A 15012-nucleotide genomic window follows, 5' to 3' on the forward strand; every position below is an offset into this window, starting at 1 on the left:
GAAGCAACCAAATGTCAATGGACAAATCGATAAACAAAATGTGGTATATCCATGCAATAAATTATTATTAAATATAAAAAAGACTGAAGTACTCATACGTGGTATAATGTGGATGAATCTTGAAAACACACTGCTAAATGAAAGAAACAAGACTTAAAAGGCCACATATTGTGTGATTCCATTTATATGAGACATCCAGAATAAGTAAATTCACAGAGACAGAAAGTAGATGTGTGACTGCCAGGGTCTTTGGGGAGTGGGAAGCGAATGCTTTCTTTTGGGATAATGAAAATGTTGTGGAACCAGATAGAGGCAGTCATTGCACACATCATGAATATACTAAATGCCACTTGAATTGTTTGCTTTAAAATTGTTAGCTTAATGTTACGTGAATTTCACCGCAACTAAAAAAAATAAAGGAATGAAAGATTGATACGTTACATGAATGAGCCTTGAAAACATTATGCCAAGTGAAGACAAAAACAGGCACAAAAGGCCCATATATTATGTGATTCTATTTATATGAAATGTCCAGAGTAGGTAAATCTTTATTTTGTTCTATTTTCATTGAAGTATAGTTGAAACACAATATTATATTAGTGTCAGGTGTACAACATGGTGATTCAATAACTCTACATTGTGCTGTGCTTACCACAAGTGTGGCTGCCGTCTGTCACCACACGATGCTATAACAATATCATTGACTATATTTCCTGTGTTGTGCCTTTTATTCCCATGACTTAATCATTCCAAAATTGGAAGCCTGTACTTCCCATTCCCTTCCACCAATTTTGCCCATCTCCCACCCACCTCCCCTCTGGCAACCATTAGTTTGTTCAGAGTAGGCAAATCTTTAGAGAGTAGATTAGTGGTTGCCTGGGGATGGAGAGGGAGGGATCAATGGAGTGGCGGGGGTGGTGGTAGTGGGGAGGGGTGAGGGTGGTTGGGGAGAATAAGGAGTCACTACTAACGGGTATGGGGTATGGGTTTTTTTTTCTTGGGATGATGAAAATGTTCTGGAATTAGTGATGATTGCACAGCTTTGTGAATATACTAAAAACCATTTAATTGTGTACTTTAAGAGGGTAAATTTCATGGTAGGTAAGTTATATCAAATATAAAAGAGGATGAACTGTTTAAACAAAAATAACATGGATGTAGTATGGGGTTTATAACATATTAAAACTACAGTGTATGAAAATAGTAGCACAAAGCTCAGGAGGGGAGAAATTGCCAAGAATACTATTGTAACATTCTTAATGCATATGTGAGGTGGTATTATAAAACTTGAATGTAGATTGTGATCAACCTTAAGGCAGTCACTAAATTAATCAAACAGAATGCCATAGTTACTATACCAGAAAGAAGATAAAATGGAATCAGAAAAAAACACTCCATTTGTCCAAAATAACGCATTAAAAAGTGAGCAAAATACAAAATGATACAAATAGAAAAGAAATAGCAAGATGATAGATTTAAACCTAACCATATCAATAACATTACATGTGATCTACTAAAGGGCAACGATTTTTAGATTGCATAAAAAAGCAAGATCCAACTATATATTTGCTGCCTAGAAGAAGTGTACTTCAAATATACAGACAGAAAAAGATTAAAAGTAAAGTGATTGGGGGGTGCCTGGGTGGCTCAGTTGGTTAAGCGTCCAACTTCAGCTCAGGTCATGATTTCATGGTTTGTGAGTTTGAGCCCCACGTCGGGTTCTATGCTGACAGCTCGGAGCCTGAAGCCTGCTTCAGATTCTGTGTCTCCCTCTCTCTCTGCCCCTTCCAAGCTTGTGTGTGCACGTGTGCGTACATGCACCCTCTCTCTCTCCCTGTCTCTCTCTCTCTCTCAAAAATAAAGAAATGAACATTGTCTTAAAAGTTTAAAGAAAATTAGAAAAATAAAATATATATTTTTAAAAAGTAAAGTGGTTGGGAAAAATATACATGCTAACACTAACACAAAGAAAGCTGGATGGCTATATTGCTATCATTGTAGATTTCAGAGCAAGGAGCACTAATGTTTTCTTTACCATATTATCATTACCATAAGGATAAAAGGATCATTTCATCAAAAGGGCATAACGATCATAAATATTTATGCACCTAATAACAGATCTTCGAAACAGATGTAGCAAAAACTGATAGTAGCTAGGAAAAAGTTCTTAGCACGTTGTCTTGTGCCCATGGCTGCTTCTGCTTGCTCGGAGAAGTCAGAAAAAAATATACTGGTTTCTCAGACCAGAAGGATGTGTTTGTGCAAATGGCTTTAGGCTGTTATCTCTTTCCACTCCATAGGGGGAATTTTCTGTGCTGCTGGCCTTAAGGTAGGCAACAGCTGCACATCGAAAAGTACATAGTCAACTTAAGAACATATTTAAACCCAGTAATCTCAAAGCCTGGCTTTCTGCTATACTGATTACTATAAACTAAGTAGGGCCCTATTTTAGCCTAGATGTTTTCCAACTTGTCTTTAACTTTTCCTGCCTCTCTAATCTGATAAATAACCACATACTGCTTGGCCCAGTTGGCTTGATGTTTGTTCATCTGATTCCCAGCCTAAATTTCCGCTGAAGGGAGCCAAATAAAGAAAGCTACTACATGTGAAACATGACCAATGGAGTTTACAGTTAGTGAACTCGAGTTGTTTCTGTGTGTTTATGTGTATTAATGTAAATAAAATATAACCAACTTTCCTGTTGGAACTAAAGAAATCTTCCCCTCCGCAGAGTACGTACTGCAGCTTCTAGAACAGATGATAGATGGCATCTGCATAGTCTCAGATTTACATAACAATCAAGACACTCTGGTCCTTACCTGAATAGCAGTAGCACTGGAGAGTGTGTAGACTAGGGCATGCAAATTCCAGGAGCTTGTCTGGATTCAAGAGCCCTGAAGACACTCAACTGAGGTGGGTGCCAGGCCAGCCTCACAAGGTTTTCTTTAGCTACAGAGGTTTAGACCAGACAGACGAGAGTATCCTGAAGTGCAGTGAACTCACTGTAAGTCCCCTGTGTCCAAGGGCTAATTCTAAAGGGCCTCAGGTGCTGTGAGAAGCACTCATCCCTAACTGGGAACTGAGGTTTCCAAAACATGCAGCTCATTACTTCTCATGCGACAGAGATCTCTGTAGTGCCGAGGATCTCCACCACACAGATTTCTGATTTTTTTTTTTACAGGCATATTCATGACTAAAAGGTGATGATTAGATTTTGAGTGTGAAAGACCTTAGTAACTTGTTCTGCGACCTTGGGATAGTTACTTAACTTTTGTAAGGCTCACTTTCGGCATCTGTAAACAGAGACCAATCCTTGCACTGTTTGAATACATCAGGGGTGTTGAGGCTCAGACGAAATAACGTGTGATGAATGACATTTTAATGACAATTATATAAATGTAAGGTGTTACTTTTTGTTGTTACTGAGGCATCAGGAATAGTCTTTCTTAGAGTTTAAGCAAGGGTCAAATTATTATGTCGGAGAAAGACAAGGATCGGACATCTGGCTTACTGTTGTGGCTTGTGATAGACTTGCAATTGCAAGCACTTTACTGGCCCCGAAGAAATCAACCAGAAAACTGTTTTACTTCAAAAGAAAGTATCACCTTTAAAGTCACCTGTTGGTAGGTTCCATGTGACCCTGGTTGGAAATCAGCAAGTAGTCTCAGACTGCCTTTAGCTTTAGAGCCTGTCCCATTTTCTGCAATCTCTAGTGTTAAGTATTCACTCTTTCACCCCTGATAAACAGAAGGGAAATAGGTCTGAAGTGCTTCTGCAGGCTCACCTTTCACGGAGGCTCTTGAGGCTAGAAAACCGCTTATTTTAGGACATTTAAATTGTTTATTTCTTGGCCTAGTAACACGTTGGGGCATTTTTTTTTTTATTGACTGCAGGCATGTACAACTGACTTGGCAAGTTTCTCTGGTGGAAGTAGAACTACCAGGAATTTTCTTTCTGGAGCTTTCAAAGATTATCAGTGCTTAGGATCTAGTCTGTCATTGAGGCAACTGAGATTCTCCATTTGGAGTAGGATGGGGCAAGGCAAATGACCACACAGGGGTAAGTCAAAATGTATTTTCTTTTAGAGATCCAGTGGGACAAGATTTGGAAAAAGTAGAATAATTTAGGACCATGATGAACATATTTTGCCTCATTTCACCCTAAGAGCCTTAGAATACAGCTTCCCATAAAGCATGGTAAGCTAGGTCTTAGATGAAGTAATGTTCATGCACATTTCTGCTGGTCTATCCCTCAGTTCAAAGTGGAAGATGCTAATTATGCCTGTCCATCTTATCAATTCACCCTCATTTTTCCACATGTAGGATAAAGCACCTCCGCTAGATCTTGGAAACTAGAAGCAGTTGTGCATTTGTCAGGGTGTCAATAGCAAAAAGACAAGACACTAAATTATGATCATCTGAGGAGGGTTTAATTAGAAAGATATAGGTGCTGTGTAGGGGAACCACAAAAGGTAATGCAGAAAATCAGGGCTAGCAGCATGGCAGCAGCAGACTTGTCACCATAAATATAGATTTGGAGAGATGAGAAGAAACGGGTTACTTAAATATGGTAAATAAGTTAAAAGAACAGATCATCTTGAGGGGAGCAGGAACATTCAATGGAGGCGCATAAGCCAACCCGAGTTCACTACATGTGCCCCCATGAAAATAAATTACCCTAACGTCAGTCTTGCCTTTCACTCTTCTATCCTGCTGAGGGTATCCCATTGGTTGAACTCAACCAGAGGCCAGAGGGCACAGGGTCCCGCTGGGGCAGAGAAGAGGGCAAAGAATGCCATGAGAATCTGGAAGAGGAAAACAAAAAAGAGATCTGACATAAAATGGTATCATGTCAGCAATCTGTCATCCTGTTAGGCCATGTGTTGGGCATGCTATGCACTCATCGAGAAAGAGAGTCAAGGTTACATAAATGTGATTTTAGCTTTCCATGTTTTAGGGAACAGTTTGGTAAGCCAGCTTCTTCTGGACAGCTAATGCTGCAAAAAGCTTCATGATATATCCTAGTCTAACCTAGAATTAGTAAGATTTGGTAGTCAAGATAGAAAAGCATACCTCTTCATAGAAGTATATATTATAGTGACTACGTATCTTTCTGGTTGAGTTGGTTTTGGATTGTTATCTGTCATGGTGCTCTACAGCTAGTGAACATCTAATGAATGTTTGTCGTTGTGGAACTTGGGAGACAGGATTGTCTGGATTTATTCTTTCAGTGTCCCAATTTATGAGTACTTTCAGTACAGAAGCCTTCCAAACATCCTGAATATACTCTAGAAACCACTGCTTTAAAATAAATGATGTATGACTTATAAATATTATTCAATTTATTTTGGAGCTGCCTAGGGATCAAGGTGTTTGTATAGTCCAGCATGAAAACAAGAGCTGCTCTGCTAAAGAAGCCTACTGAAGTGTTGACCAAATGAACATAATTGCTCTTTGCTTCTGTGTTGAGAGGCATGGGAAGTACTATCACAGCCAATTCCTAATCAGGCTCTTAAGAAAATCTTTGACAGCAAAGCTGTCCTTTATTTTGGATGCAGACATTGGGAAACTGGGCCACCTCTTAAAATACTTGCTGTCGATCTTTATGAGGAAGAAAGAATGCATGAAGCTTAAAACAGGGAATCTGGAGGCAGAGCTTCAGACAACTTCACCACCACCATCAAAGATGAGCTCAACAAATTATTACACACGCTTGTTTATTTTTAGATGCAATAGTGCCCTCTTGTGATTAACGTATGAATACACTTCTGATGGCTTGGTATAACCAGGGAGTTTTCAATTAACCATGCCAATTGAGGCAAAGAACTTCACTGACACAAGAAATAGAAAGGGTTCTTCAAATTTGGCCAAATGGGAAAATACACTGTACAATCACAGAGTGTCCAGCAGAACTTCTTTTAGAAGCTCGGAAGTGAAGAGTGACACCAACAAAATATATATATATATATATTACTTGGTTTGTAGACGTAGAAACTACTTGTATCTGATTAAGCAAGAACAGCTCATTCATTGCTTGCTCCCATGGGAAAACCATTAAACATGTATGACTACAAAACTCACTATAGGTAACAATTAGAGCAGTTACATCAGAATAATCTCTGAATGTTCAATGGTAAGGGGGGGGGGGTCAACAACATCAAGGTCCTGCAGTGGATTGAATTCATGTACTTTAAACAACGAAGCAGGACTGGCGAGAGCTGGGTGTGAGGTGGTGGTTAAGAAACACATAGACTAGCTGCACATGCAACTATTAAAATGTTAGGTTCTTTTGGAGGCAAGGTTTTCAACCATATACAAATGAGACAGAAAGCTGCAAAGAGCAAGATCTCTGGACGATAACTCAAGGAGTAACCTTCATGTGCACTGCATGGAGAAAAATCTACATGATGTAATGTGGTGTTTTCATTTACAATTACCCATTAGTGTTTTCACTCATGTGGCTACATGGAAAAATAAGGCTTGAATTTGCACTTGGCTAGCTTGCCATCAACAGTATTATTAAGTAGGTATCATTGTTTAGAATCTACCTTCTACAACAATAGACTCTGAGCTGTAGCTTTTGCATGGGTTCATATTAGGGTCTATACTTCTGAAAATTGTTTTGGTTGCTTCATATTTTAATTGAACTAAAAATTTTCTTATAGAGGCTTTCAATGCCTCTTACTTTTAGCAAGTTCTCAACTGGAGAGCTACATGTGTTCATTTTTAATCATCAGGAATATTAACTCACTAATCTGCTTTAAACATTATTAATGAATTCTCCCCTAAATAGAAAGTAGTTCTGCTTCCTTTCTCAGCCAGCAACACAATATTGTTAATAAATGTATTATCTCGAAAATACTTTCCAATGGGTTGCTTTGTTTATTAGAAAAAAAGTTTACATTCCTCTACGTTTTCTATCAGCCATGAGAGTAATCAAAGTCTGCAGAAACTTCTATGGGAGCTGCTCAAAGTGATTCTTTGAGAAAAGACTGCTTGCTGATGTGCAGATATGTAGTCTATCTGGAAATGCACAAGTTTTTACACATAGCCTGAAGAGATACACAACAATGCATTCTTATGACATATGATATCTTTAATTAAGTTGATATTGGTAAGTTAAAAAACATGAAGTGAAAAGAGGACAGCTAGGGAAATAAGGTACTCTATGACTATTTATAATAAAATGTTTAAAATAAAAAAGAGGAAGGAACATCAATTGGCTTCGTAATTAAAGAGAGACTAACCAAGTATGGTCTTCCCAGTTCTCGTACAAGCAGAGACCACAGGAGAATAATTCTTACAGAAGAAGCACAGGGAACAAATCATCATTTTTTTTGCATATTTTTGTTTCTGAAAATAATTTGGGAGAACTTTGCCTAGTAAGGGATGAGCAAAAACAAGATGCAAGAAACATTAAAAAGTGGGGGGCATCCGGTATTAAGAGTCTTAAAGAATACAGCAAAAGAGAAATTGCTCTATTAGATATTATACTTTGGCATGTAACATGAACATTTAAAATTCTGATTAAAGTGATGAAAATGAACTATTTTTTTTTCAAAAAGTCAAATACGGACTTAGGGAATAGAAATCAAAATAAATTTACTCTTGGTAGTAACTTGATGCAAGAATATAAGTCCTCTCACTTTGATAAACATGGATACAAACCTTTGTCTATATTGTAGGTTTTCCTAGATTGTCTGGAAAGAGTGCTTCGTGTCAGGCCACATCTACATGACTCGACATTTTGAGCTAAAAGGCTGTTTACACAATATACACATTCTTTACTTACAGAGCAAAATAAGCTTAACACTTTTATATTAAACACCTGGGATACAGTAGGATTAGTAGCACCATGAAAAATAATTCTTCCCCCAAACTGCAGTCTTTTATTTTACTCAGTGTGATTCTTCTCTTAATTGAATTTTTAATATGCTGTTTTAGTTACTGGGCAAAATATATAATCTTCATCTTACAATCCTTGGGAAAAGTCATTCTGGACCCAAAAAGTAAATTCATTTCCTTATTTCATTCATATAAAGATAATAGAGACCTTGCTCTGGCAAATTGTTGAGGTACATCTGAATCTTCATGGTTACTAGTCAGCATGTCCTCTTGGTCATATATATAGTAGCACCATTGGTGGCAGCACTGGTAAAGTTGGGAAGAGTGAGACGTTGCATCCTGGGAATTTTTTATATATATATATGTATATATATCACATTTAAAAACACACAAGGAATTCTGCAAAATGTTATGTCCTCTTCATGCACACTTGACATCGGCTAATTCGTGTCCTCAAGTCTCCTGCTTTCAGTGTTTCTGACTGAGGTTTGCTGGAAAACAAGAAGCAAGACAATCTAATTAGCCTTTCCAGATATTTCACTTCTATTACTGGTTCAAATTCACACTCAGACATTCTATTTGTGCTTAAGTAGCTCTCCTTCTGACTCAATGATTAAATTCTGAGCAATGTGACTCTTCTCTCTACCACTATTATCTTTATTTGTCTCAGCCTCTTCTTCTCTTATACATTTCTCTAATAGCCCTAGAATGAGGCAGATCTGGGCAACTGGTGGTAAATAAATGATAAAACAATAATACATATGAAATGCATAATGATAATTGTAACAAAAATATCAAGTAATGATAACTCAAAAGAAGTAATATATAAAAATTAATTTAAACTGAAAAAAATCTAATAGATTGAACTATCCTGAAGCAAATATACCATATGTGGTCTTATTCAAACACTGAGATGACAGCCTTGAAAACATCCTGGGAAAAGAGATCACTGGACTGGGGCAAGGATCATATTACAGCTTCAATTCCTGGGGTGGCCTCAGTAGAGTTTGAGCAGCTCAGTTATTGAGCAGGTCACATGACCTTTCCTTGCTTTGTCTATTTTGTTACTGAAGGATTAATACCAAGCCATCTGAAACCGCACATACTGAATATTAGCCACGTTTGTTTTTCTGACCTGAGTCAGGTGTATGAAAAGAACAAGTGAAAATAAAAAACACAGTCCACTAAATCCTTAACATTTGTTGGGTATAAACCATCCATGAATTGCTTCTCTCTTCCCCAGTATCTCTGAAGGAAGCTTAGGACCTAAACTAAACTAAAGCCATAAGTAACTTACCTGAACATGTCTGACACATCTACAGTTGCTAGCCAAAAGCTGTAGGAGTTGGCATAGTAATTGCAGGTACCCCGGCCGTGACATTCAATGAAAGGAGCTGAACGAAACTCTTCTAAGCAGGAACCAGGGGAGGCCAGGGCTTGACCTGAGCCCTCTGCTCCTGCGCTTGTGTGCTAGAAAGATAAGGGAAAATGTCCCACAATACCCATGTGCTATAATACCTGAGTGCATACCCAAAGACATGTGCTGAATTTGGCCAAACATTCAAATCCAGTGAAGGAATTAGGGCAAGAGGTAAGAGTATATGTGCTGCTAAAGCGAGCACTGGGCAAGAGGCAAGAGAATGGCACCCACACTAAGGGTATTCAACAAAAGTAACAGGCGGATTATGAAAATATGTTCCAGAAAATATGTGAAGGGGAACACAATACTTGGACAGAAGCTATTTGAGGCTCAAGCTTACTATGAAAACGGCAGGGATTCCTCATATTGGTAAGATACACAGATATGATGGACAGTCAGCTGTGATGACAAAGACAAGAAAGAGTATTTCATACCATCATGAAGGAATAGCCAATCCAGAGAGAATCCCATCCCTGAGGACAGTGGGGAATCTGGATGGTCTGACTGTGAACTGCAATCACCATGGCGGGAGCTTCACATACTGCACATCTGGTAAGGGAAAGGGAGGGGAACACATCTAAATAGTGAGTACGTGGGAAACCGCAGTCCCTCTTCTTTGGAAGCCTTCCTGGTACAGAAACCCATTAAGGTGTCTTCAGTGCTCACAAAAGCAGGATTAAAATGCACTTTGAGAACTGCTTTTGCATATGCTCTGTCTCCAAATGTACACAATAAAGTTATAAACGAAAACTGTAAGCTTTTTTCAAGAAACTACACAACCCCTGTTAGAGCACTTTCATTTTCCATTCTGCCCTAAATTTGTATTCATACTTGCTACACTCAATGCCGTAATTGCTGTAAGACTTTGGCTTAGTGTACTGCACACACTACTTGCTGTCAAAGTGCCCAACTGAGGGTAGACATTTAGTAATGCTGAAACTGTGGTAAGAACAATGCCTGGTGAGCTGGAAAAGACAAGAAACAGACACTTTCTCAATCCCCACCCATTATTCTTGTTCCAAAAGATATTTATTAACCATTTGGCAATATTGAGAGAAAAACAGCATTTCCAGAATGCTGGGCAGCTACCCAGGCACGTGGAAACATGGCTTAAAATCTATAAAATCAAGTAAAGCAGCAACAAAGTAAATATAGCTGAGTCTACCAAATCTTTAATAAAAAGCATGAAGGGACCTTCTGACATATGACTGAACCAATTTGGTGAAGTTTATCTACAAAATAGGGTACACCTTTAAAGGACTTTTTACTCCCAAGAGTTGGGGCTGACAAAAATCACAAAGAATAAATTCCTCTGCAAATCTGGGCAACTGTATTAAAAAGAGCACTGTGAATTTGCTACTAAGAGAAGCTGAACTAGGTTTAACCTTTATATTCAATGTCAAAGAAACTATACTTTGCAAGGATTCATTCTAGAAACTAGACTAGTCATGTGCACTAATGATGGTTAGTGGACACCTAAGTCAGTTGGGTCATGATCAGAATAAAAAATGGCAATATCTCATAAGCCTAGAAGATCGAGTTAAACTAGAGTTCTGTTGTGGCAAAACTCTAGAAAAATTTCTATTAATGGTACCACTCTCCTGTTAGTTATTCATGCTCTAAACCTCACCTATCACTTCCTCCCTCCCATAACTAATCAACTGCCAAAACCTATCTATTCTATTAAAGTGATACATATTCCCCACTGACAGTTCCACTCCATTCCTACCAGGACTATAGCAATACCTTCAATCTAACTGGTCTGTTTTAGGACTATCCCCTTTGTAATCCATGTTACATTTCCAATGGCTCTGTAATTTTCCGTGAAATGTACCTCAAAAGCTTTTAGGCTCCCCATTATATACCAGATAAAGTCCAAAATAAAATCAGATGTTTCATGAAAGTCTTCTGCAATCTGGGTCCACGCTAACTTTCCAATCTCTTCTTCCTATGCAGCCTTTACAAACTATATTCTAGATACATCAATCTACTACCCATTCCCATGTTCTCTGCCTAGTATGCCCCTCCCTCTTATAACTACCTGTGTCTCAAGTCCTTCCCATCCTTCTTCAAGTACTAACCAGGTTAAAATACATTTCTTCCATATAGTCATCCTAGATTTATTCAGTTAAAATTAAACATTCTTTTCCTTATGCTTTCATAACATTTTATTAGATCTACTGTAGCACTTAGCCAAGCCTGGTATATATTAAATTAATTTACATATATTTGACTAATGATTAGTCTGATTTCATTGTATATTACACTATTTCTATCATAGGGTTTGGTCAAAAGTGAACCCCCAATTACTATGGCTTAAACTAAATACCAAATTGAATATTATAAAGGCACTTTGTCTTACCTAACTTGGGAAGAATATGATGAAATTCTTAGCTTTAGATTCATTTCTGACTAGTTACATTAACTGGGGATTGGTAAAAGTCAAAGCTATACCAGTATCTCACCGACTAATGAATGGCTGGATTCTCTGGCCCTTCAGGGGTTCCATGCTCATTGGCATGGGCTCTGGGGTGGACAGCCAGTAAGAATAGTCATTTCTTGAAGCAAAGTTGCAAACATTATTGATGTTGCAGAACATGAAAGGCATGGTACTAAAGCGACGAAGGCAGCTGCCAGCCGTCCCTAGGAAGAATTGGGGAGAAAAGGATGAAGGACTATATTATGATGATACTTTAGTTTCTTTTGAAACCCAAACAAGCAACCTTTCAAAGAGAAACTTGCTCACACTTCTTAGATAATAAATATACTTTAGTTCTTCAATTATAGGATGCACACTTACTTACATTTGTAACATTTCTAAAATCAGGAGATATCTTATAACTTATATAGGTATTTATTGTTGCAATTCATTATATATTCCCCAACGCCATTTTTATGCTGGAGATACATTTATAACAATGATGTCTCATGGAGAATATTGACTAATCTATTGCAAACAAATGAAGAACACACTGATTTCCTATAATATCTTATTAGTACTTCCTCTCCAGGACACCCTCTCTCCCTCCAAGACATCCCCAGTATGTTATCTTGTTTGTTTTTGCAATCTCTCTCATCCTAGGGACAACTGTAGTGCTGACCTATATGAACCATGAACAGGTTTGGAGGTGAATAATAAAAAGGAAAAAAAATAAAAGAGAAAGGAAGGATGTGAGCGGGAAAAAATTTCAGAACTGGTAAGGGCAATAGAGGTTACTTCTACCAGTGATTAGACCATTTTTCTTTTATTCACCAAAGAATGATGAAAAACTATGTATCCCCTCATGCATTTTTAAGTTTAAATATAAATTTTTTTATAAGAATTTTAAATTGATACTATGCTAGTTATTAAGATATTGGTTATTGTCTCTTGGCTCCAAAACCACTTTTTTATACTCTACTTTATGATCTGGAGTCTGGGACTTTGCAAACCATATTTCAAATGTTACCAGCTGTCATGTATAGTGTTTTGTGAATATTTATATTTAAAAACAGACTTCTTATCATGCTTTTAACTGTATCCAATATAATGTTTTGAAACCAAACAACAACCATTTTTTAAAGTATATAAACTTTTTTCCCAATTAAATATGCTTTATTATTTTTTATTATTTAAATCCAAGTTAATTAACATACAATGTAGTGTTGGCTTCAGGAGTAGAACCCAGTGACTCATCTCTTCCATATGATACTCTATTTTTGCATATAAAATAGAAGAAAATGATACTTGTCCTATATCTTTCTTGATCATAATTGTGAAAATCAAATTGAAGAATGGAAATTCAAGTGCTTTTTATTTATAAAGTATTTAAAAAATAAAACTCATATTACTGCTTAATTGAGGACAGAACTGGAAATATCCCTGGTCTTAGAAAGAAATGAAAAGGAAGAGGTACATAAAAGGAAGGCCCACAATGATGAGACAGGGATATTCGGTTGCATTTGTGCTTTAGGCTGCCCAAAATGATGCAGAATTCTGTGTAGTTTCCAAATTTTCAAAGAAAATTTTGAAGAAAAATCTCATGAATTCTCAATGCCTCCATATTCTTACAATTATAAGGCTTTAATACACTAATGGTTCTTAGTATTTGTTTGCTTCCATACAGAACAGTTTTAGTATTCAATCTGTTACCTCCACCATCTATTTTTACACACCATAATCCCTTCACTAATCCAACATAGACTGTATTTATGTGATCATGTGATTGTTTCTTTAAATCAAACCTACAGCTGCCTCCACTCTTTGGATCAAGCTTTCTTCAGTTTGATCCTTGTGCGAGCCATGGAAGAGACTCTGCAATATGGGATCACCCTTAGCATCTTGGGCCTTATATCATGGCCTTCCCACATCTGAGGGCTAAACTGTACCTGAGCCAGGGCCAGTCTGTAGTCTCCAAGTCTGAATGCATATTATGACAGCCCTTGCTTGACCAAATACATGCATTTTGAAAAGTTACAATGACATGCTGGATATCAGATTCCATTTTCAGTTTGGATTATATTTTTGAATGTCATGGTTCTCAAAGCCTTCTAATGTATCCTCGACTTGAAAGGAGAGCAATGTGAACTTTACAGGCTTAATTATGGGTATAAGTTAAGATGCTGATAGTGAAGAAAAGATGGACTAAAAGGAGAAGAATTTTATGGGAGGAAGACTAGAGAAATTTATGTAAAAGGTAGGAAGACTAGAGAAATTTATGTAAAAGGTAAGGATATTTTCACAATGAAGATTTTTCAATTATGAAATTAGAAAAAGAAGATGTTACATAAAAAAGTATAAAAAGGAAAGGCAAATAAAAGAGAAAAGATGAAAAGGAGACCAAGAAAAGTAGAAGTAGGAGAATAAAGTTGGTGGGCAAACTCCTACTTTATTTGGCTTCATAAAATAACCTTCATAAAATGACCTTGGTTTCCATGTAAGTGGATATGCTTGCTCTGGTGGGCCAGCACTGCCTGGCAGGTGTGGCCACATGCCCTAGGAACAGAGTGAATAGAGGTCTCTATTGCTACAGAACTGTTTTCACAGAATAGTCTAGCTAGAGACCTCAGGAGGCTTCCTAACATGAGACCCCAGAAACTTGGAGCCCAGACTATCTTCTTAGATGTCCTTTGGAGGCAAAGGGGATAATGATCTCTAAAATTGGTAGCTGCAGGTCAAACAATGGAGCCTCAAAATGCAAAGTCAAAATTCCACAAAATTAAGGATTTAAAAAGGTCTTGAGAGTCATCCATCCAGTCCAGCCTCATTTCATCAACCAAACTGCCTATTACAGTATTGAGAAGATGCACAGGAACCCACGAAATGAAGTGGATTTTATATACAAATATGGTGCTTTGTGTAGTTTTAGTCAACTCTGGTAATACTTTACAAAGCTAAAGCACTTATTTTAGGAACTATAAACTAGCATCAAGAAATGACCTTATTTTCTTTGATTTTAAAACCAAGATTCTCTTCAGAATTTATCTTTCAATTTGATGAAGACCAGTGTCAGAGAAAAAGAAACTATCTCCTCTGAGTTGTGAACACTGCCCTCTCAAGTAGCTGCTAGACTGCATAGAGCCCAGAGAATCTATGTCCTTAATAACTAAGCTAAAAGTACATGTGGCCCTTCCCCAAATATGCTGCTTTAGGCCAAGAATTGTACCTTACACTAGCTAACTAATGCTTTTAAAGTAAAATATTACTTATTTAAAACTTACAGTGAATATATTCAGCTGCCCTTGACATGGTCTTCAATTCGGAAGCCC

General features: G+C 37.4%; 1 protein-coding gene across 2 annotated transcripts in view; it reads right to left on the reverse strand.

The window, feature by feature from the left end:
- Nucleotides 1-7070: 7070 nt before the first annotated feature.
- The window catches only part of COL4A5 (collagen type IV alpha 5 chain), a 243484-nt gene continuing 235542 nt past the window's right edge, over nt 7071-15012 (reverse strand). For both annotated transcript variants that reach the window (XM_081793058.1, XM_081793057.1), the window contains 4 exons: nt 11730-11907; nt 9699-9813; nt 9142-9314; nt 7071-8335 (listed from right to left, as the gene is read on the reverse strand). In XM_081793058.1, coding sequence (XP_081649184.1) covers nt 8254-8335; nt 9142-9314; nt 9699-9813; nt 11730-11907 — 548 coding nt within the window. In that variant the 3' untranslated portion in view covers nt 7071-8253. The remainder of the gene's footprint in view (nt 8336-9141; nt 9315-9698; nt 9814-11729; nt 11908-15012) is intronic.

Source organism: Panthera onca, chromosome X (assembly GCF_046562875.1).
Source record: "Panthera onca isolate mPanOnc1 chromosome X, mPanOnc1 haplotype 2, whole genome shotgun sequence".
Lineage (NCBI taxonomy): Eukaryota > Metazoa > Chordata > Mammalia > Carnivora > Felidae > Panthera > Panthera onca.